This window comes from Aulonocara stuartgranti (genome assembly GCF_965226115.1).
Source record: "Aulonocara stuartgranti genome assembly, chromosome: 23".
NCBI classification, from domain to species: Eukaryota; Metazoa; Chordata; class Actinopteri; order Cichliformes; family Cichlidae; genus Aulonocara; species Aulonocara stuartgranti.
The window spans coordinates 5,267,775-5,292,590 of NC_138958.1; the positions used below are offsets into that span (position 1 = coordinate 5,267,775).

At 39.4% G+C, this 24,816-nt stretch overlaps 1 protein-coding gene across 2 annotated transcripts in view; it reads left to right on the forward strand.

The window, feature by feature from the left end:
* polrmt (polymerase (RNA) mitochondrial (DNA directed)) overlaps window positions 1-21,054 on the forward strand; it is a 55,980-nt gene extending 34,926 nt beyond the window's left edge. For both annotated transcript variants that reach the window (XM_082523970.1, XM_082523971.1), the window contains exons 16-21: window positions 5,860-5,912; window positions 13,093-13,191; window positions 13,554-13,626; window positions 16,223-16,314; window positions 17,325-17,398; window positions 20,208-21,054. In XM_082523970.1, coding sequence (XP_082380096.1) covers window positions 5,860-5,912; window positions 13,093-13,191; window positions 13,554-13,626; window positions 16,223-16,314; window positions 17,325-17,398; window positions 20,208-20,257 — 441 coding nt within the window. In that variant the 3' untranslated portion in view covers window positions 20,258-21,054. The remainder of the gene's footprint in view (window positions 1-5,859; window positions 5,913-13,092; window positions 13,192-13,553; window positions 13,627-16,222; window positions 16,315-17,324; window positions 17,399-20,207) is intronic.
* Window positions 21,055-24,816: the final 3,762 nt, after the last annotated feature.

Consider the following 24,816-nt stretch of genomic DNA (forward strand, 5'->3'; position numbering starts at 1 on the left):
AAAAGCATGTGATCTAATGTCCTCTATGCGGAAAGAATCAGTTACTTTGGTTTTTGGTGGTGAATGCTGATGGGCACTGTGCATAATTTCTTTTTTTGTACAGTACTAAAGAGTAAAGTACAGTGGTGGTGGCCTATAGCAATACAGAAATAGTGCAGTGCTAATAAATAACTAAATGTAATGGGTCACAAACCCTCGGAGCTAATCCCTTTGAATAAAAGTTTTAGCAAATCGGTCATGGATGGATTATGAGACAGTGGGCCCCAAGCACAGAGATGTAAAAGATTCCCTGCTCCCTGATATGAGAGTGAGATACATGCACATTGGTGGTCATTTTTTTTATAGCTTTCTGTTTGTTTGGTTGGTTGTTTGCAAGCCTTTGCCATCTTTTGGCTCGCCTTAAGTTTTTTTTTTTTTCCTGATTTACTCGCCAGATTTCTATGAGCTTGGTATGTGTTCTCACTTCTACCTCTCTGTTCTCACTTGTCTAGTAATGAAAAGATGGTAGGCTGTGTCTGTGAAGCTTGTTTTTCTTTTGAATATAAGCACGTTTTCTCAAAAGTTGAAAAACACGTGGTCTGCACAGAATAAGTTGGCTTTTCATTCAGATTCTGGTGAACTATCTCTAAATGTCGATGTGATGCCCTCCATACCTCCTCATGCTTTGGAACAGAAGAAATGCTGTTCCCAGGAGAAGCATGATGTTTCCTTGAATGTGCAGAATCTTGTGGCATTTTGGGGTGAAATCATAAATGCAGTTTGAGTATCAAAGACACCCCCCAGAGGTAGGCAGAAAAAAAAAGTTTGTAAGAAAGAAGATTTGGAAAAGGTCAGTGAAAGTGTTGCTTAGGGGGGCGGTGTGAGATTGTGAGTCTCCAGCTGTTTTCATCGGTCTTCTGGAGGAGAAGGGAGAGGCCCAGAGGATACACAACAGCAGAGAAAGGTGGCGTGTTAAAAAATAAGGTGTGTGTTATAAACCATCATGTGATGAATAGGAATACCCCTCTTGGCTTTTATGTAGTTACTGATGGCTTTTGTATCCATGACCATCTGCACCACAACCCTGACGTGATTTAGACTACAGGACCTTATTCCCCACAGACACACAGCAGGACTGGCCGAGATCTCATTAATCACATCCAGGGTTTCAGTCGGGTCCTGTACACAAATCACACACGTATACATTAAAATGAAGGTTATGGCTTTTGGTAGTGACCTCATTAACAGCGTGGCAGTCCATTACTCACATCGATGGTAACCTCCATTTCTTTCTCTCTCGCCACATCCATGTCAGTTTCTCCTTTCCTTTCCTTAAACATGTTCCCTCACAAGTCCCCCTAAAGTGATGATTGATGATGTGGCAACCATTGCAGAAAGTAAAGGGATGCAGTGCACATCTGTTCCACAAGCCTTCATTCATAATCGTTTGATTCTGTCATTCATTACTCACCATCCTTAAATGCAGTAGAGCCACTAACTGAAGCATATAAACCACGTCACCTTTCCACCAGACCCTAGAGAGCTTACCATATGACATGTTTGCTTTGCAGGAGGTAATTATAGACTCATGGGGAAAAAAAACAAACAGCTGAATTGGGAATAGTTAAAAGAGAGATGTGCACCCCTGTGAGTCCTCAGTGCTCATTGAGAAGAGAAGCAAGCTGCATCAGATAATGGAGTTGTCCATTAACACTTGACTTGCGGTTATTTAAGTCTCCTAGGGGTGTCATAATGGCAGTGGTCATGCTGTGGTTCTTTTAGAAGTCATTTGTGCAAGCTTGGGATGCTGTGCGGTTGTGATTCAACCTTGTGCGTTAACTAGAAGTTAACTAGTAGTTCAATCCCGAGTTCCTCTGGGGCGTCAAAGTTCCAAATGCATCCATCAGAGATGGGTGTGATATTTAGTCTTTGAAGGCTTAAAATAAGCAGATTTGTATGAATGTGGCTTGGTAGAAAAGGACTTGTTGTGTCTCACATCCTTTAAAAACATCTGAGGAGACCAGTTGTAGTTTTTGAAAGTAAAATGTTCCCCCATTTTTCAGCTGCGTAACAGTTTAGGGCTTTCTTGTTATTAGCACACTATGGGTCAGATTTACTAAGGTTCTGTTCCAGTAAGAAACCCACTTTTGCCTATGAAAAGCTTCTGTCAGGATTTACTTTGCAGTATCAATTTTGCAACAAGCATTTTTGTGGCTGGTTATTTACAGCACACAATTTACTGCAAGTTGGGGAAAAATATTTGAAAGATGAACAAGTGCATCCTGGATGTAAGCCCTGTGCCTCTTCACTGAGTCCTCACCATCATCCTCACATATACTTGGCCCTCAGTATTACTGTTTTTTGGTTAACCGAAGGAGAACTTATATGAATTGAACTAAACTTAACATAGCATGAAAGGGAATGAGGACGAGTATCCCAAAACAAAACACCTACAAGGACGTGTGTTGTTTCACAGACAGCCAGGTTACTTTTTACCACGAGGAGAGATCTGTACACACACAGACATAGAAAATCTTTTCTCAGCAGTGTGCACACACACAGCAACTTTTCATGTTTCTTTTTTCTGTAATTTATCTATTGAAGCCATTATGTACTATACTGAAATGCCACTTTTAATGAGTGAATGAAAATAGGGGCGATCTGTGCATTTATGCATGCGGCATGGTAACAGTATCTTCATTAACACACCAAGGGCTTAGGATCTGACTATCAATAATGTTTTGTGCTCTTCTACATATTGTCCAGGTCAGCTGTTACAAACAGCTTTCAGGTTTATATGATGGAAAAGTTTGTAATAATGTATCTATCCTTTAGATAAACACCACACTCAGCCCCCAGCAATTTCCAACACAAGAGTTTGTCCGTAAAAGCTTATTGATTGTCCTTCAGCTGCTTCTCATTCATCTGAGTTTTCAGAGAGAAATACATGTAGAATACCTACACTTACTCTGTAATATTTTAATTATTAGGCTATTCTTTACCTAATCAGGTCTGCTTATTTTTGGCTCACTAATTTGTAATGCTCTTGATGGAATTCTGGTGGTTGTTGAAATTAACTGACCGTGTCCTTGTTTATAAATTAGCATATTGTTAGTAGATGAGCCACAGAACTTTCCGCTTTTTTGCAATTGCAGCATCATGCTAATTTTTCATATTACAGTGTTCAATGTTTCAATGTGCAGGTACTCCAGTTTTTGTATCTGAACCCTTACTTCATGCCACGGTGTTGTGGTAAGTGTAGAATCTGGTTTAGCGTAGTGTTGGTGACAAAAGGCCTTGCCTGAAAAAGACACACAGATCATAGCGTTTATGCTAAAGGAACTCTATATATTAGTATTATTATTATTATATAAAACTCATGTCTTGAAATGCTATTTTTACACCCAGTTTATACTAGCCTGATGCCAGTTAACGTAATTAGTTGTAACTGATGTGCAGATCACTGGAGTCACATTTTACACAGTGTGTTTCCACCACTTTGAAAAAGTTATCTTATGAAGAGTAAAACGGATGAAACGATTGACCCAATCCAGAAACAAATTTTGACAAAACAGATTTTACGGTGAGTCAAAAACAGCCGGTGACTGATAGAAGCATCCATCTAATGGACACCTAAGCCACCCAAACTGAAAGGCTCATCACTCAGCCATCATGCTACTCAACATGGATTTGATGATTATTATTTGCCTGTTTGTGTTGCAGTCCACGTGTTGACCTAAAAAGCAAGGAAATGGATGCAAATTTGTTTTAATGAGAGCTCATTAATTATTGGGAACAAACAAACTCAAACACATTTTCCATTCAATCATAATGCTGTGAGTTCAACTTGTTCTGAACAGTGAAAATGATATGCGATGACATTAAAAGCACTTGGACTACTCTTAGTACAGATAAATGTGTTTCACTCTGAAGGTAATAAATGGCATCAACCAGCATCAACGCTCCATTCCAACAGTGAAAAGAATAAAATAACATTAGTTTAGGCTCAGTGCAAGGCAAGCAAATTCATCAGTGTGGTTGCCTGTTCCTAGAAGTATCTCTTTCTTGATAGTACCCTTCATTCCCACCCAGGCATGGTTCCAAGGGTCACGGAAAGACTGACCTGATATACATGTTTGGCACAGCTAAATGGATGGACTCCAATCTTACAGGGACCAAGTCTTCTCTCTATCAGCAATAACTATGAGTAAAAGCCTGAGTAATGCTGCATTTCATTTATCCTTCCTTTTAATTTGGTTTCCTAGTTATTTATTAGGGTTAAGTGGATAATAGCCCTATGGAAGCCACTTCTTGGTGGCTCATACATGAGTATTGGACTCATGATGGATATCTAAGGAGTCAAAGCCTACATTACCCACAGTGCACAGTTCAATTTAATTACATTTTTTCTACTATGGCTCTCTTTTCAATCTCTTATACAAATGCAACTTCTAGATGTTCCCCCCCTGTCCCTGTGTGTGTAAGTGAATGCTGGATTCACTGGAATCGATCCCTGTTTTGTTTTGTTTTTGTTTTTTTAAAAATCAATCTTATTGTGGGGTTGGACCACTAAAATCCTAACTGTAGACAAAAACCACAGATATTTTAATTTAATTCTTCTTGGTGGAGTATCTGTACCGCTCCATGTATTCATTGATCTAAATAAGCAGTTAATGTCTGAAACTATTCTATGTGTTATTAAACCCTTTGGTGGCGAATAATGACATTTTCAGCCTATAATCAGGTCAGGGTGTTGGGCGTCTACTAGGGCTGGGCGGTAATACCAGTATAATGTTGGGCAACGATAAGAAAATGAAATATCGCGATAGAATATGGGTAAAACGCGCATGCGCAGTGCCTTTGTTTTCATACGCACATGGCGGAAAAAGCATGGCGGAGAATGAGAAGGGCGAAAGCGGATCGTTGAATGAAACAGATGAACCAGAACTGGTTTGTAAAAATGCTGCAACTTCAGTGGTGTGGAACTGGTTTAGCTTTCGCCCATCAGATACACAACAAAGCACTATTTTTGGTAGCGCATGCTAGCGGGCCGTCGTTATTACCGTGTTTTTTGGAAAATATGGCACACTTAAAATCAATTCTTTGATTTTTCTGAAAATCGACAGTGCCCCTTATAATCCCGTGTGTCTTATGTATGAATTCTGGTTGTGTTTACTGACCTCGAAATGATTTTATGTGGTACACGGCGCTCGAAAATCTGTCAAATGCTTTAGTACGACTTTGCTAAGCTATGAAGCCGCACCGCTTGATGGATTGTTGGAGCATTACGGCTATCGTTGGCAGGAGCCTCGCGGAGTGATACGTACTGCGCTTCAACATAATATTACTGTATTGTGTGTGTGTGTGTATAACCTCTTTTTAAGTTTTGTAGATATTCTACATGGTTATGCTGAGGATATGTCGGCCAGTTTCCACTGGAAATGCCTTTTGGTTAAACTGTCAGCAAGAAATTTGCATTTGCACTGAATTTTTATATAACTTTAATGCACATAAAAACAGCTGCTTGTTTAAGTGAAAATACATTGATGGTTTGTTTTTTGCACTAATAAAGTTGTGGAGTTGTAAAGTATTTTGTCTAGTGTCAATTATATCGTTATCGCAAATTTTCAAATGTATATCGTGATAAATATTTTTGGTCATATCGCCCTGCTCTAGCGTCTACTATAAACAATTTTAGTTCAGAGAGGGATGATCATTAGCCCTTTACCTTGTTTTGTTTATTTTTTTTTCTCAGTTTTTGAAATGTCCATTAAACAACTAGATTTAAATGAGAGCCTGACCAATACAGGAGGAACATCTTGTGCAGAATTCCAGTATCATTTAAGAGTTTGACTCTGTCTTTTCCTTTTGTCTCTCCAGCTGAAGAGTACCATGCAGCACATAAACCTCAAGATAAGCCACGACACCAAAGAGTAAGTTCTCCTGTTTCTGTCAGTTTCTCCTCTTGCGTTGTTAACCCTGACCCACAGCATATGTAAAGTGACCCCATTGATGTCTTCAGCTGAAAGGTCCATTATTGACCTAGAACAAGAACACAATGCGGGTAATTACTTCAGGCTCTTTGTTTCTTTCTTTCTTTCTTTTGGTTGCCTTTGACTTTTGTAGTCACAAATTTTAGAAATGTACCTTCAGACTACTCGACAAATCTCTTGTTAGCTTATAGAGGTAAAGAAATGTGGAAATTAGAGCTCCCTTGGGGCCGTTAGCTTGCACTTCGAGGCACTTCAGCCACACTGTCTCCTGTAGCTGTTTTCACTAATTGCATACTCAGACTTTGAAATATCTTCGCATTTGTCATAAAGTAGAAAATGGCATCAGAGGTTTTTAGGAACCTCTTTGAAAGCATAGTTTGAAAGCACACTGTCTGTTTCAATTATAAGTGGAACTGAGATCGAAATGAGTTGAAAAATAAGTTCAGGCCACTTTCCACAAAGCCTCATTTATAGATCTAGTAATGAAAGTCAAATAACTGGCTCAATACCTTATTAACTTGAAGAAGATGGGATTATGCAATAAGAAGAGGCTGCACAGGCTACAAAATCTGTCAGTCAAGATAAGAAAGCATTAACATGTGAGAAATGGTGAAATATATTCCACTTATTTTTCTATAATAAGAGGCACTTTTTACAGTAGTGTGCAAAGGTTCTTAACCACACCTAATTTCTTTATATTGTTCTAAGAAATGGGAAGCGGGTACAGCAATTGTTTGAAATATGTTCAGACATACATGGAAATCCAGTATATAAGGAAAAAACAGAGTTTGCACAATTCGAAAATCAATATTTGGTATTAGCACCTTTATTCTCCAGCACAGCTTGAACTCCCTTAGGTAAGCATGTGTTTTCTTCTTAAAGGTATGCTTTTACTACATTGGCAGTGTGTATATGATAGTTACCCCGCTGAAAAATCAAATGTTGCCAATCAGAAGCTTTCCACATGGTATCGTGTGGTGGATCAGTAAATCATAATTACGTCAGATTTGACAACAACCCCAACACAATTGGCTGTAAAGCTCCAAAACACAACAAGACCTGCATAGTGTTTTACTCGATGTTGCACCTCTCCCATGCTCTCCTTTGTAAATATTGATAATGATTTGAACAAAAAAAATTAACATTTTAATTCATAACTCCATAAGACCTGTAGTGGCCAGTCTGACTTTACAATGAATTAGGGCTGCACGATTAATCGTTAGAAAATCGCGATCTCGATTCATACTTATGTGCGATCTCATTTCCAAATGACAACGATTTAAAAAAAAAAAAAAAAAGACGACGACGACTGTACCGCATTTTGATCCGGGACGTACTCTGCATGAAAACAAGCGCTCACTCTTCCTGCTCAACAAATGACAAGGGCGGAGCCTTATACAACGTGATACAGAAGCTGTGCCGTGTGATGCTAACATTAGCAGGGAAAAAACAACGGAGAACACGTCAGGGATGACGAGAAAGTGGCAGGAGAAAATCTGTCCCGGTCAACCACCCAAACATCAATAACGGGAACCTTATACAGCGCTTCCCTATACCTGTCGAACTCCCGCAGGCACAAAGAAATTACGGAGGCTATCACTTATCACCTGACCAAAGATATGGCTCCCATCAACACTGTGCAAAACGAGGGATTTAGGAAAATGATCAACACCCTAGACAAACGCTACACAGTGCCGTCCCGCAACTATTTTTCTATTGTTGCACTACCTGCTCTATACACGCAGTGTCGAGCAACGGTGGAGACGGAATTTCAAGCAGTACAACATTTTGCAGCAACAACAAAACGTGAGACATTTGTTGTTTTTATGTTTATTTATTGTTTTTATGTTCAGTCTCAACTGTTACGAAGTTGATGTGCAGTTAATAAGTGCAATAAATATTTATACTGGAAAAGAAAATCGTGAGAGAATCGTGATCTCAATTCTAAGCCAAAAAATCGTGATTCTCATTTTATGCAAAATCGTGCAGCCCTACAATGAATAAAATATTCCTCTGAAAATGGTCAGGCAGCCGATACCCAAAGAAAGCCTAGAGAAGTTTTGCTCGATACCACTATAAAAAAGTTACAAGTCTCTTTTTTTTTGGAGGCAAAATGAACTTTTGCATAGTACTCTACATTAAAGATTGCGTGACACAGCCTGAAAAATGCTTTTTAAAATTTACTTAAGGGTTAAATTTGAGTTATACAATTGTCATACAGCAAAATAACTGTCTTCATGACTAGAATTTCAATGTTGAAATTTAATAGTTCTTAAATGTAAATTGGCTTCACTCCTTTAAAGCCAAACATTCATCTTCTGGTACTGATGAATTTACCAAGAGAGGTTGAGCTATAACATGCCAATGAATTCAACATGTTGAAAGATGAATTATCACTAAATTTCTTTTTGCCATCTACAAAACTGCAAAGAGCTAGAAATGTGTGGATAGAGAGGTTAAAGAAAAGACAGAGAGGTGAGCAGAGAACAAAAGGAGACAGAGTGAGAGACAGCAATGGAGTCTAGGAATGACAGAGTGAGAGCACTGGAGACACAGATGACAAAGACTGACAGCCATCCTCCTCAGTCTGACATCTACAGTACACCACAGATCCAGTCCTTTGAATATCAAAACAGGGCAAGGGTTAGAAGAAGTCAGAGGGAGGAAAGAGTTCAGTCCGAAACTTGAGATTTGCTGTCAGCGGAAGCAAGCTGACATTCTGAGCCAGACTCCACACAACCATTGTGATTTTCTTTGGCCTTTCACTCCACACACACAGATACACAGAACCACACATATTTGCATGATCTCCTTAAGGTAAACTGATCCAGCAGTATCGTTTTTAAGAAGGCGCAGTAGTAAGGGAGTACTGATGGCTTTTTCTCAGTTCTCTTGCTTTTTCCTTTAGTCTTCTTTTTTTCTTTTAAAAAAACAGGTGTTGTTAATCCAGGCCTGTGCTGTGAAATACAGTCTTTTTGATTCAAGCCCTATAAGAGTTGCTTGTTTGCTCTGTAGAGAGAGCAGTTTCACCTCAGAGACTCAGAGTACTCCCTGTCTACCTTTACATTCTGTTAGGCTTATGTGATTTAAATCTGACATTTTTGTTTTTTGTGTATGTGTGCATGTGAGGAAAAAGAAAAAAAAATTTCTGTGCACTGATACGCAAGCGAGCTTGCAAACAAATGTCCAGAAATCTTGATTTTGCTGAGCTTAAAGCTCAAACAGCAGAACTGAAAGCACTTGGTAAGTCTACATTTCCAAGCCAAAAGAAAAATGGACAGACGGAAAAGAAGACTGACCGAGACAGTCATGGTTTATGCCTGTGTGTTTGATTTAGCTTTGGCTCAGGCTGTCTGTGCTCTTTCTGCATTCCCATTAGAATGTTGTCATCTGTGGCAGCCCAGAGGATTTGAATGGCACAGGCACAGGGTAATGGGAACACAGGGGATGCAGATTGGCAGGATGTTTTTTAACCACCAATTTCATCATCAGAATCACCAGCATTGCATTTGTATTACTTCTGTAAGCATAAAGCAGGCTGCTCCCCGGAGATCACATAGCACAAAATAAATATTGATGTTGAAATCCGTCCACACAGCAGGGCTTTATTCCACAGTGTGACTTTTATAGCTCAATTATGACTAATAATCTTAGCGATGCATCCATTAACAGTAATAAATTCATGTGTGCTCTTCCTCCTACATTGATTTTTATTAGCTGGACATTATTGTCCATAATCAAATAAAGTTTATTAGACTTCTCGACCTATAAAAAAAAAAAAAAAAAAACGTGGACAATTAAAGATAGGGCTGGGCCATATTATACCGTTCACGGTAATACCGGTATAATGTTAGGCAACGATAGGAAAATGAAATATCGCGATAGAATGGGAGTAAAACGCGCATGCGCAGTGCCTTTGTTTTCATACGCACATGGCCGATTGTTGAGTGAAACAGATGAACCAGAATTGGTTTGTAAAAATGGTGCAACTTCAGTGATGTGGAACTGGTTTGGTGTTTGTCCGTCAGATACACGACAAAGCACATTTTTTTGCAGAACATGCAAGCGGCCGTTGTTATTGTCATATTTGTCGGACTAAGATGCTCTTAAATCTGGGAGTAATTTGGGTCCTAAACTCCGTATGCTTCAGGTCAAACAACACTGCAGCATCACTTAGAGTTAAAAACTGTCTAAATTCTTTCATCTTTAATAAAACGATCAGCATTGCTGCTTTACCAGGTGTAACTATAAAGTTTAACTTCCAGGCATCCATGAAAACAAAAGTTATTACATTTAACGGAGTTAGAAGTTAGCAGGAAGCTAGCGGAAGTTAGCTCGCTAGTTTCGCTAGTTACCTAAGCATGATATAGCATGTTCTGACAGAGAGATTTCTGAAAAAAATCAAACGTGCAGCTCTGCTATCACTTCCAACATAAATGAAGACAGGAAACTAAACAGCATTGACGTTTGTAGGGTTACTGAAGTTGGGCTAGCTGGTATATAATGATGTGGTGATCGCTAGCGACACAGCTATGTTAGCATAACATAAACAGTGAAGCTGGAGGACGAACACTAACACTTTTCCACTTATAAAAGTTAACGTGAAGGTTCTTCATGGTTAGAGACAAATGCAATCGCATGGCAGGATGTTGTAAACGGACCAAACTTCAGTCAGGAGAACAACTGAGATAATCCATCCACAATACGAGGTTAGTCATTAATATACTGCAACAACATGGGAATAGAGCAGCTGCCAGAGAATTCAACATTAATGAATCAATGGTACAGAAGTGGAGGAAGCAAGAAGAATGAGTTTAATAAAGTTTGATTTATCTGACTGCTTTGTTTCGCTTAATGTGCCTTATAATCCCGTGCACCTTATGGTCCGAAAAATGCGTACTGCACACTGCAGTTTAATGTTGCAAAGCACCTCTTTTTAACTTCAGTGGATATTATACATGGTTATGCTCAGGATATGTCAGCCCATTTCTACTGGAAATGCCTTTTGGTTAAACTTTCAGCAAGGAATTTGCATTTGCACTGTTACATTTTTATAAAGCTTTAATGTACATAAAAACCAGCTTCTTGTTTAAGTGAAAATAAATGGAAGGTTGTCTTTTTGCGCTAGTAATGTTGTGGAGTTGTATTTTGTCTCGCATCAATTATATCGTCGGTTATATCGTTATCGCAAATTTTCAAATATATATCGTGATAAATATTTTTGGCCATATCGCCCTGCTCTAATTAAAGACATGTTTAAATAAAACACAGTTCTTAAGCTCCAATCTGTGCGTGTGTCTGGCGAAAAAGATAATATGACATTTCATTGATAAGGTTTTCTGAAGAAATAATCTCAGTAACTATAAAGTTAATGGAAGTTAAGCCTGGCCTAAAGACAACACAGCCTTCATCTTTCTGTACCGTGGCAGGTTTTTATTTATCACTCATTCAGTATGAATGCGGATAGATTTGGTCAACATGTGAACCACAGATGTGTAGTTCAAAATAGAGGTCCAACATTGGTCATTAGTACTAATGTAATAAAGACCACTGAACACTCTTGGATCAGAATGTCAACTTGTTAATGGGCATTATGGCTTCCTTATCTTTCAGCCTCTGATCTAACAGTCCATAATGGTTAGCACAAGGTTCCATTATAATGTACAGTGACTCCACCTACAAATCTATTAGCCATATGTGATTTCATTCTGGTAGACCTCCCCTTAATGGCTGTCTCATCGAACAGCACTGCATTACTTTGAGCACAGCTTTCATTTTTAGTCTCCATCTGACCACATGCTGGATTTTCTTCAGTGAGCTCAAAACTGTTTTAAGTGAATTTCATTTTGGGGACAAGGACATGTATTGTAGATCAAAGACTTTGTAGTTGGGCCTGAAAAACTCCCCCTCCTCCTCCTGTCTTTACAGTGTGCTGCATTAAAGTGTACCGTGTCATACCATGACATCTCCACCAAATATTCTCCCTCAAACCTCTGAACGCCCAACATTTCCCCACATATCCACACAATGTGCACACAAGGATTGGACACATGCATATAGACTGTGCACCTTATACTTTTATAGATATCTAAATATAAAAGACGCTGTTGTAAACAAAGTTTCAGTGTGTGTCATATTTGGTGAACTGCAGCAAGCTCCATGCCTCCACATTGATATAACAGCAGGATCATTGTTGCTCTCTAAAGTTAGTCTCACATTTACACACCTGAAGCAACAGCAGTCACTTCAATAATGATCCTTGACACACAGACAGCATGTGTCAACATTCAAGTTAAATAGCGTGTACTCTCTTTATCACAAGAAAGTATAAAACAGGTTGTTTTTTTACAGTGGGAAAGTTGGTCTTTATTGATATACTGTACATTAAATTCTTGTTTACAAGAAGCTTATACTAGTATAGAATGTAAATGACTATTACACCGACCTATATTCGACCTACATGGCTACCCATGTGTACCCATTTACTTTATCAATAGTTAAGTAGTTATGTGATAAGGCCACAGTGGCTGGGACATTTGGCACTTAATATGTCAGACAGTTAAAGATGTTACAGTAGAGCTCTGGACGGACACTCTGACCCTGTGACTGTTGGAAAAAACAAGAAGGCTTGCTCCGGGTCATGCTCCTGACTTGAGTATTGCCTCCAGGCTTGGGCATGAAGGACTATTCCACGGAAAACTCCACTTTTGTCTCTGAGCTGTAGCCAGGGTCTCCGCTTACTCCACACCAGTGAAATCCTTAACGTGAAGTTTTATGCAGAGTTTGGGGTCTGCACAAATTTCCCCTGTTGCTTCGCAGATGTGTGCGTGCAAGTGATTGGAACGTATCTTCGATGAAGCAAAGCTCACATAGTTTCTGAAGTAACCTGAGGTGCACAAGGAGACACTATTGATGGGGATGGTGGAAAGATTTAAATGAGGTTTTATTTTTACAAAGACTTAAACATAAACAAAAATGATAGATTGGTAACTGTCTCACTCTGGGGAATTATGAGCACGGTTCATAATGAGGCCATTTCAAGCTTGTGTACAGGAACCATTAGAGAAAATAACTATATAAGGTATTATATGTCTGCGCTTTGTTCTCTGTCTTTTCACAGGAGACCAGACACAGTTAAACAGAAGAATGCTTTTCCACCAAACTTCATTCACTCTCTGGACTCCACACACATGATGCTGACATCTCTCCACTGCTACAGGTAATGTGTCAAAAGCCTGAAATAAAAGATTCTTTACGTTTTTTGTTGGTGTTACAGAATCATTTTTATAGAGTCAGATATTGGCACTCTCTGTATTTGCATGATCCCATAGGAGTGCAGTCTCATATTAAGTCCATTCATCACCTCAAATAGGCATTCTGTTAATTCATTCCCTCTTTATGACACTATAATTGGCTTTGAATGAATAACTGCTGTTGACTTGCTAGGTTTCTAATAAAGTCCTGTGCACTTACCTTTTATAGACCACTGTCTACTCTTTCTTTTGTCCTTTTTCTGTGATGTAATTGCTGCACGTGACCTGTCATGATGCCTTTGTCTCCTCTCTTCTTGTCCTCTCTCAGTTCTGGTCTGACTTTTGTCTCAGTTCATGACTGTTTCTGGACGCATGCGCTCACTGTGGACACCATGAACAAGGTAATGTTTTAAAGCAGTCATTTTTTTGCTCCCGCCTGTGCAGATTACTTCATTTTTTCACAGCTGTTTCCAGCATGTTTTGATCATGTATAGTCAGGGTTTTGTGCTTGCCTTCTTTTGCTGATTAATTAAAGTTAAAAAATGACACCACTGATTATGTCTTGCTTTCTTTAGTCGAAGCTGAGCAGTGTTTTTGTGTTTCTGAAATCACTGAGACCTGAGCTTCTTTTAGCATTTCTACAGCCGAAGCAGGTGATAAAAATATTTTGTGCAGCACCTATGACTAGTGCTTCAGTTTTGGGAGAACAGCTTGGTGATGCCAGTGAAACAAACTTCTTTTGTCACTGCTTTGTACATATACAGGCTGCAGGTAGCACCAGCAGACAGACTGATGTGCTGAATAAATGACTGCCTGCCCCCGCCAGCTGAAACTCAGTCATCAGGCCCAGACTGAGACACAGCATTGAATAAAATGGATCAAATTACCATAAGGCCCCAATTTTCTGTAGATGTAGCTTCAGAGCAGTCAGGATTTTATGTCTTCACCCAGTCTCAGAGGAGTTAGAACCAATGAAGCAGTTCCCTCTCACTATATTTATTCCCTTGCATATTCTCCGTCTCATCTGTGTGAGTGTACGCCTTCCTCATTACACAGGTAATTGAACACAGCAGTAGACGGAGGGTATTAAATATCTTGGTCAACACCTAAGCACACGAAGTAGATCCTTGTTTTAATGGCAACTGATTCTTCCTTCACCTGCCAATTTCTCTGGACTGCGCATCCTATTAAAAGGGCACGGATCCTATCAGTGCTGGGTGAGGTGTGGAGTACACCTCTGATTCACTGTGAAATGCACCCACAGATAACAATAATTAAAAGTTTAAGGAAACTGATTTAAACAACATAATTGATAAAGGTAACTCATAAAGGAAAGAAACTTTAGTTCTAGCTCTTCTGATACGTTCAGACATATAAACTTTAAAAAGGTGGTGTGGATTTTTTTTAACAAGATGTGGGGGAGAAATAGTCTGATAGTAAAACCGTATATGTTACTGTATATTTACAGTACTGTGCAAAAGTCTTGACCCACTCTTCGTTTCTTTATATATGGTGAGGAAAATTGTTACAGCACTTAATCTGCAAACATACATGCAAATACAGTTTAGAAGGCAAAAAAAAGTTTTTACAATCCTAAAAAGCTTGAAAGTCAATATTTGATATTGACTTTAATATATTTTGTTCTGATGAGGAGTTAAACCATGAACTTTCAAATCTGGATTCGTGACTCTATCAGATGTGTTATCGCTGATTTTCAGTCCAGTTCTTGTGTAATTTGGCAAACACCAGTCTTTTCTCCCCATGTCCCTTCCTTTAGAATGGCTTCTTGACAGCCTCCCTTCCCCTGAGATGATTTCAGATTAGCTTTCACTGAACATTAGAGAAGATAAATAAGCTGAAGGTCTAGGCTTGATCTAGGTTTAGGCCTGACACATGTTTTGGTTTGGTTTTTGTCCTCCACTTTGTTTTCTACTTTCTGGTTTTCTTGGATATCTTTTTAAGGATGCATGGTGCAGTGTGCTGCGATATTAGCTTTCAGCTAACTGCTCTTTGGGAATCACCATGTTGGTGCAAAAATGCAACTTTATGCTGTCATGGTTGTCAAATTGTGTTATCTTTGGAAATTTTCATAGGTTCAAGCAAAGAAATGGAAGAAGAAATGTTTTTGTGACAGGCTGCTCGTAACAAACTGGCTACATTTTTATGTGTAACAACATAACACAGGTTCGTCCCTTGAGTATTGGTGCCTTTTTTATGTTGAAATGATTCATAGGTCAGAGTTAAGGTGCAGCACACAAACAAAACAAGTTCCTCTAAAAAGGTTTCGGCACAATGACTGAACTGAAAATGAGTCCAAAGGAAAGTCAAAGACCTTTTTTTTTTTTTTTTTTTAAAGAAAATTACAGAGTTTGGCTCCTTGGCAACAAAATCTAAAGAAATGACGAGTGGCTCAAGACTTTTGCACAGTACGATATCAGCATTTACAGAAGGGTGCAAAGGTTTTAGGGTCTCTGATAAGCAGTTTGACGTGCCTGTAGAGATTCCGTGTGATATTGTGCTGGATGATCTATGATCTTCTCATGAATGACTGTTAATTAGCTATTAAATTAAGTCACCTCGAGCCAGCAAATGTGTATCATGGGGTTCTTTCAAGTTATGGAAAATAATTTGATTTTAATTAGACCTGCGTGATATCCAGACCTGCATAAATATGGAAATACTAACGCAATAATATTACAACACAGCTCATCTTTTCCTGTTATCTTCTTTAATAAATTCTTTCCACCCTACCTTCTCTTTCAGTACATTTGACAAAAATGGGTTTTGAAGCAGAAATGGAGAAAACATACAGCCAAGGCAAAGTTGTTTCAGCTCTTGGAGCTGGTCCATTTGCCAGATTTGGTTGCATCCCTTGATTTTTTTCTTCTTCTGTGCTCCATTCATTGTTCAGTTGGTCAGCAAGCCAGAGTCAAACGGTCAAACGTTTAAACCGAACTAACTCAAAGTGCACTTCTCTCTGCCTCGTCTTCCTGCCAGGTTTGTCGGGAACAGTTTGTCGCCCTGCACAGCCAGCCAATCCTTCAAGAGCTGTCCAACTTCCTGCTTTACAAATACTGCACAGGAGTCCTGTGAGTTTGCACCCACATGGAGGAGCACTTTTGACTGGGCTCATACACACAGATCCCAGGAGCGCTACTGTGGTTGCTCAGGCAGCAAAATATTTGTCATACAATATCAACATTTCAGTGAAATATTATGTAATAGCTACTAGTTCATATTTTCATACTTAGTTGCACCTATCTGCTGTCTGTCCCTCTTGTTCTTACATAACAAGCCATCATTCTCACGAGTCTGTGTTTATGCTAGATTGTATTACCTTTAATGAGATTTTTATGATATTTGTGATATGTGCCACCACAGATTGAACATATTCAGCTACTACATGTGCACAGGTTATAAAACAGAAGCTAGACAAACATAAGAGGGCTTTATAGCCACTAATCTCAGGGCTTTGTGTCCTTGTAAAGCACTGAGATTTTCTACAGTTTCTACATGACATTAGATACAACATGATTCTCTCTCCCCATGTCCGTCTTACTATCCTCCGCCTCAAGATGGGTTATGCTCATCATCCACTTCCACTGCACCTTCTTTGTCTCTCTTACCATTGTTACTGCCTAGTTTCACGAACACATTTTTCATTCTAGGATGTGTCAGAGAAGAGGAGATGTGGAACTACAAAGGCATTTTGGGTTTCTTTATTCATCAAAATGTTAAAGTAATTTTTTTCTAGTATCAAAAAATAACCCAGCTCACCTGTGCACAAATGTACTTTGCTGTGTAGAGTTTTTATGCAGAGTATAAAGTTGCTCTCACACTGATCTGCAGAATGACAAAACTGCACAGACAAACAGAGCGGACTTTACAGTGGTGGCAATGAGACCTTCTTCCCAGTAGTTACATTTTTAAACCAAAAAACATATTTATATATTCAATTAGTTTTATTTTTGTTAATAAGGAAGAAAGAACAGGTAACTGCGTTTGTAGGAGGGCTGAAAATCCTTTGACTTTGTACTCCTATAGAGACAAAAGCACATTTTTCTCTGAGTTAACTTTATTACTCTCCTCTTTGTGGCAGGACTGAAGCCAAGAGCAAAAAGTACCAGGAGTATAGAAGGCTGATGATGCTGCTGGCCAAAGTGCCCCAGACAGGTCAGTTTGAATGAGGCTGTGTGGCTCCCAAACACCTGGACTTGATGGAGTGTTTACAAGGACAAGGTACAGGCTGATGGGGTTTGTTCCTAATTGGGCAGAAGAGAACTTGTACAGGTATACCTTAAAGCTCTTAGCAGAAGGGCAATACTGGTGGACCGTATGAACTGGATCCATTCACAATTCTGCATTTTCCTCCTTGCTTTATAATTCTGATTAGTGTTGAATATTGTCCATACATATCAGACTTGGTCAAATAGCCTGATTTGGTCCCAGATTAGAGTATCCTACATTTTCAAAAACTAAATAACTAAAAATAATAAGTAAAAACTAATAAGCTTGTGTCATTGTGTTTCGTAACCTGCATGGCCACTTGCAGGTCCAGCTTCCTCACTTTACCTTTTGATGTAATTTGCGTTTCTATCCATTGTTCTCCTAAATGGATGTGGTGCACAGAGGCAGTCTCTCTCTCTGTCTCTCTGTCAGGTGGATGCAGGCTTTTCTGTTATGCAACCTCTTGCTCCATCTCCATTTGTACACTTATGATCTGCTTGGCACTGACAGCTGGGTTGTACCAATTGATTGCTGTTAATTGTGTCCCTCCTCTGCATAATCAGCTTATGTGGCTGAGACCGGTCAGGTGTGCACCTCGGGCGTCTGTTTTCCCGCATGTCCGCAGTTTTCATTTCAATAGAAGGCCCCACTGAATGTGGAGTATAATCTTTACTATAAAGGATCCGAAACGTATGATTATCCGGTTTCAACGTGTGTTTAATGAAGAGCATCAGTTGATGAGGTGTATTTACAACTATAAATTTAGGGTTTTAAAAAAGGCTGGAGAGAGAACTCAATAACCTGTGAATGTTTTACCAGCTGGAGTCTGAGTTTGGGAATAACTGATTGGCCGTCTGTGAGAATAATGATGGCTGTCAGCTATTCTGTTTGTGTGCTGGACTTGGAGTTAAGAATACAATTCAATGAATCGGTTGTGGGTGCAGTGTCTTATTATCAGTCTGACAGAGCCAATAATTGAAGGAAAAACATAATAAAGACAATAAATTATTATGCATAGTTTATGGGGCAGTTTGGATGCCTGCTAAGAGGGCAGCAAGTATCCAAACATGAATGAAGGAACAAAAAACTGTATTGATATCTATGTTAGTCAGTTAGTATATTAACTTGATGTCAGCATGTTCCAGCTATAATAAGCCTTTTCACTCTTCACTTTTTGTGTCCTTTCCTCAATAATTTATACAGCAGCTCCTGCTGGTGTACCTAACTGTCAGAGAGGCAGAGCACACAAGGCTAAGCACAGAGTGCAGGACAGGACCTCATTCAGACCTAAAATTAGCATTCATGTGGTAATGGAAAATTTACTTGTGCCCTCCAATTTGAACATTAAAGTTTCACTTAAAAAACCCACTTAAAAGAATAATTTTCTCCTCTTCTTCTGTGGCATAAAGGTTGTAGTTGGTCTTTTAGAACAGTTTGCTCAGATTTAATCAATTTTGGATGAATCATAGATTATTTTTAATAATTTGGATTATGCAATGTATTATGCAGTCACTTAAAAATAATTTTAAAAAAGTATGTGATTTAAATTTGGCCAATCTGCTCTTCAGGATCATCTTGGTTGCTGACTGGAAGGAAGTGACCGCACTTGCTCTCGTCGCGTTTTCACCATGGTCTTCAAACTCCTACAGATAGCAAATATAAATGTTCTCATTCAAACAGACCCAAATTTGCAATGGTGAATCAGATTCTGGGATGCGAGTTGACTTGGTGACTCTGTTATGCTGTAACATCCTGAGGCATCAGGGGGAAGACATTTAGTGGAAACAACCTAAACTGTGGTGTGTGCCAGCATGCCACTGAGAGCATGAACAGAGCACTCTGAAAATGGGTTGTGTTTTGTGGGCACACCAACATAATGTTCACTCATTCCTCCTCCTTGACTTCATAGCACTTCCTGAAAATGAAAATCAAGTTCAAGTTTTGACACCCTAAAGCAGGGGTGGGCAATCTCAGTCCACGAGGGCCGGTGTCCCTGCAGGTTTTAGATCTCACCTTAGGTCAACACACCTGAATCACATGATTAGTTCGTTACCAGGCCTCTGGAGAACTTCAGGACATGTTGAGGAACTAATTTAGCCATTTAAATCAGCTGTGTTGGTTCGAGGACACATCTATAGCCTGCAGGGACACCGGCCCTCGTGGACTGAGATTGCCCACCCCTGCCCTAGAGGATCCAGCAGATAGTACAAAGAGGCATAATGGACCTTGAATGGAGTGAGCTAAAAATGGTACCTGTTCTAAAAACGACTCAGACTTTTACAAGAAGTTGGTCTTCATTTATATATGCTCGATCCCCCAACCTTTTGATTGCACCTAATATTTTGGTTTATTACCAAATGCTATGCTGTGATGCTAAACTTTTCCCTTATCATGCAAATATAACAGCAGCTTAACTTTAGCTAATTGTTGCTGTTCTTCATGCATTTATTTTAATTTTCAATCCAAAAGTAGCTCACAAATGTTCCTTTAATAAAGTAAACATGATAGCTCACGCTGCCTTTAATGTGTTCCCGTGGAAACTAGCTCTGTGAGAATGATTCAGTTGGAGGAGATGTCTGCACTTTTTTTTAAATAATATAAGAAATCAGTGTTACACAGCAGTTTTTTTTTCTTCCACCAAATGCAGCAATACTGCGTGGCACTTATTTATTTGTTTTTATGTAGGTCATATAATTTGTATAACTACTGTCCAGTGACTAAATGTGCTCTGACACATTGCGTCCTGCCTCTCCAGGTGATTTTGATCTCCAGCGGGTGAAAGAATCTACTTTTTTCTTCAGCTGAGAGCTTGGTGAGAGCGAACCAGTAGAAGGAGATGAGTGGAATTGACAGAGTGCAGCAGGGAAGCTGCAGGCTCCAGGGTCCCTACCGGCTTTTCTTCCACAGACATGAGGACATTGATCCAGCCGCACCCTGCCTGCCTCCTGGTCCTCAGCCTGGCTGGAGCTGTTGGAGGCGTACACAGCGAACTCGCCTTATTAACTGACTTCTAGACTGATGGGAAAATGGTGGATTGTGGGATACTCATCTAAGTGAAAAATGAGGGAATAAGCGTTGGATGGAAATGCTAAGACTTCAATTACGGAAAAGTACCTCTGTTAGTAGACTCTACCTGGCCATATTCAGGTTTGTGTGAGTGTGGGTGGGAGTGAGTGAGTGTGTTCATTCGCTATACTGAATACAATGTGAACTGTGCCAGTCTGTTCATCACTCTAATATTTTTGCTACTCGAGCAAAAAAAATTCTACCTACAGTGTGTTATTGTGGATGAGTGTGTGTGTGTGTGCGTGCGCGTGTCTGCTGGTATCATGATGTAAAGATTTCCACTGAGCACTGACCTGCCTCTGCAGCCCCTACCTCTGAATGGCAGGGTGGTGTCTGAAACATTTTGTCTTCTTCAGAAGACGTTTAAAGAAGAGACATTTGAAAGATGTGTTTTACTGTAAAATGAGTGTAAAGGACACAGAAACCAAGACATGTCCGGACGTGTCGGGGTCTCTGAGATGGAGCCATAATATTCTCACCTTCTTGGAGTAACTAAACACTTGACGGTTGCAATAAAATAAACATGCTTCTTAAAATGACTCCTTACTTATTCAAAGCTTCAGTCAAACATTTGGTATTCTTAGTGTGCTTAAACAGGATGAATCGGACTGCCTGTTATTTAATCGTATCTGCATATTTCAGTGCTGCTGTTTAGACTGTTAGATGAAGGCCTCCTTTTAGATGTACCACAAAGGGTTTGCAGGCTTCACTAATCAACTCAGATCTTATTTTTCTGGGCCAGTGCCACATGTAGAAATAAAAATAGCAGAAGTGCTATCTGATCATTGCTGGAAACGTTACAGCAGTTTCAGACAAAAGGTGCCATTGATGTTCAAAGGCAAATGTAGGCTCAGCCAAACAAAGCTGGCTGAGTGGCAGTGTAATGAAATGGAAATGATCTTTGAGGGGGCATAAGTAGTGTGTGCTGATTGCACTGCAGGTTTTTGGGGATGACAATTAATGCTGAGTACTATAAGAAAAGTTAGTTAAACATTTGTCTTTTAAATATATGTGTGAATTTGTGTGAATGGGTGAATGACTGAATGTAGTGTAAAGCGCTCTGGGGTCCTTGGGGACTAAGTAAAACACTATACAAATACAGGCCATTTACCATATTATTAGAAATTATTCTCAAACTGGTGCGTGCAGAGCCACTGTAGGTGAGGTGTATCAAATAATCAGTAAAACTAAGCTGAATATGATTTTTCAGGGCAAATATGAGTTTGATGGTTGTATGTGCTAAACCTCATTTACTAAAATTCATAAAAGGTTTGAAAACCCCTGGTATGACCAGGGCAAAAAAAGGCTTTCATTTTGAGAAATGAGCATGTTTGCTGTCTTGTAAATGGCATTAAGGTAAGCTAACCTGGTGCAGTTAGTTTTTTTTTTTTTTTTTTTTTTTTTTATATAGCCAGCACACCTTTAGAATAAAAGTAAAATCTACAGTACTGTGCAAAAGTGTTGAGCCACACCTCAGATCTTTAGATTTTGCATCCAAGGCACCAGACTTTCTGTAACTTTTTAAAGTGCTCTGAGAAAAACTTCAGGGTCTTTAAAAGTTTTACTTTGGACACTGGTTGCTTTTTAACTTATTTTCAGTCCAGTCCTTAAGTTACTTAAGAGTAATTTGAATGTTATTTCTATAGCATCTTTCAAGATAAATGTCAGAAAGTGCTTCTCAGCAAAATACCAGAACAGAAAATTGAGTTAAGCTCTCAGATCTGATGCTCAGATGTAGAGAGTTCCAGAGTCTGGGGGCCACTGTTGTAAACGCTCGGTCTCCTTTAGTTTTAGTTATGATTCACAATCAGTAGACCCTGATCACATCACCTCAGAGAAAATTTAGGGACGTAAGGATGTAAAAGTTCACTGTTGTAAGCTGGTGCTTGTCCATGAGGAGCACTGAAAGTCAAAACTTAACATCAATGACTCATTCAAGCATAAAACACCCCAAACTCAAAGAATAAAGCAGTGTAATCTGGCAATTTACCAGTTGTAAAATGGATCCTTGGGTGCTGTTACTAGTAGTTTCTCACAAAAACACATCACTAATTCTCATTTATTTAGTTCAACCTATGAGAAATGCCAAAATTAACAGTTTGGCAGGTATGGAATCGTATTTTGGGTGATTCCCAAAGAGCTATTAGATGAAAACTTGGCATATCTCAGCACGTTGTGCATTGTGTCCTTAAAAAAAAAAAGAGTAAACTGGACAATGTTAGTTTTTCACACCTTAAATTTCATTTTGTCTGTCTACAGCAAATGAACAGTATCTGAAAGTCATGTCTTTCAGAAATAGGAAAGAATGTCAGCAAAGACCTGACACAGAAGCTGAGAGATCCATCTGGACGTGCAGCTGATCCATCTACTGTTCACTGAAGCCTCATCAACAGGATTCAGTCACAGTGCAAGAGTGGCTGTCAAGAAGTCATTCTTAAGGAAGAGAAATGGGGGGGAAAAGGCTGAGCTATGCCAAAGAACTGGACTGAAAGTCAGCGACAACACGTCTGTCAGAGTATAAGAAGGCAAGGACAGATGCACAACAGTGAGTGCCGCAGCGATCTGTAAAACAATGTGGCTGCTCTGTCGTGGTTTTGGCATTTCACTCAGTGGCGTTAGAGAACTCGTCAGAATTGATGGTCATACAAAATGTTGGCTTTCAAGCTTGTATAAACTTAACTTATGCTCAGCATTTCCAAGCATTTTTGCACACGTATTCAATGAACTGCTTCAAGACTTTTACACAATTCTGTGATTCTGATTTAACTGTCATGTTTTTTATTGATTAATAAAGAAAGCTATGATTTTGACTTTAATCTTAACCTGATGCACACCAAGCAAAGGTCTCTATTCAGCAGACAATAGCCCAGAGCTGCCTCTCCTTTCCTTTGATTTTTTTTTTTTTCCCAACTGGGCTTCAAGGACGGAGCTCTCTCCTGTAAAGTGCTCTTAGGATCACACATACTTAATACGTATCATGTTTCACAACACGACTGCCTGACAAAAAGTGTTACTTGACCTCAGCTTTGCACCAAGGAGTGGTCATGAATGAGCGCCGCATACCAGATGCCTGCGTCGGATGTCTGACTATAGTATAAGCTTTAAAAGTATTACTCTACAACACTAAAAATGGTGGAACCTGTTAGCAGGTTACTGTAGAGGGGGGGAGGTCAAGGAACAGACATCTGTTTTTGTTGGGAGGAGGTGTGCTGTTTGCCAGAACTGTGGATGACTTTGGCTAAGGGAGTGCACAGGATATTGAAGATGATATTACAGCTGACGTGTGGCTTGATGGGCCTGTCGTGTTGTCTCTGAGGTGATTCCCTGGATGTTTGCTGTTAGATCCTTTGAGCTTCGCTGGTCAAACCTGCACTAATGGAGCAAGGCTTGAAGCAAGAAATAGTCAGGTAGCTTCCATTACAAGCCTGCATAAGAGAATATATGTATTACGAGCAGATGTTGGGGCAGATGTTTGACAAACCCTTCACGTGAAGGCCTCTCTAGAGAGATTAAAAGGTAGAGCATAATCTTCAAGATTGCACATATGTTCTTTTAATGTACATGAAACAAGATTCTTTAAGCGCCTTATTTTATAGTCACTTTTTAATAATCAAACCTCCGCTAGCAAGTCTCAGAACCTCCATCTAATACAAATCTGGTTTGTTATAATGCTTTAACCAGATGCTGGATGCTTATTTCATTCATTTACATAAAGGTGTAAATCACTGTATTCTGTTTTTAATTATATTTTAGGCAGTTTCACAAATGTTATGGAAACGGGAAGGGTATTTGTGAATGTAAGGAGTCGCTGAGGTCTGCTTTCTGTTGGCAATCCAGCTACAGTAGATTAGAGTTAAGTGGGGACTCTAAATTGGTGATAAGTGTGAAAGTGACTGGCTACATTAGAGCTGTGATAAAGTGAGGGCATATGTGGGGTGTTCCCCTGTCTCACACTCTAAGCATTCTGGCATAGTCTCTAACCCACCATGGCCAGAAATAGAATTAAGATATATGCATAGAAGCAATAATACATTAATTATTCAAAAAATCTTAAATCCAAAAACTTCGAATATTTATCACGGCCTACCTTGAATGTACTGTATGTCACTGAATGTAGAAGCACCATCAGACATCAGTGGAGGGCTTTTACTAAGCTCTTTATTCAAGCTGCAGCATCATCAGAGAGGAGACACCACAGAAGTGTTGGTCGCTATCTGTGAGACATGCCAGAACTGGTAGTCACTCTTCGATAGCCGCACCACTCACTTTTGCCGAGAGGACTTTGATTTCCTTGCCAG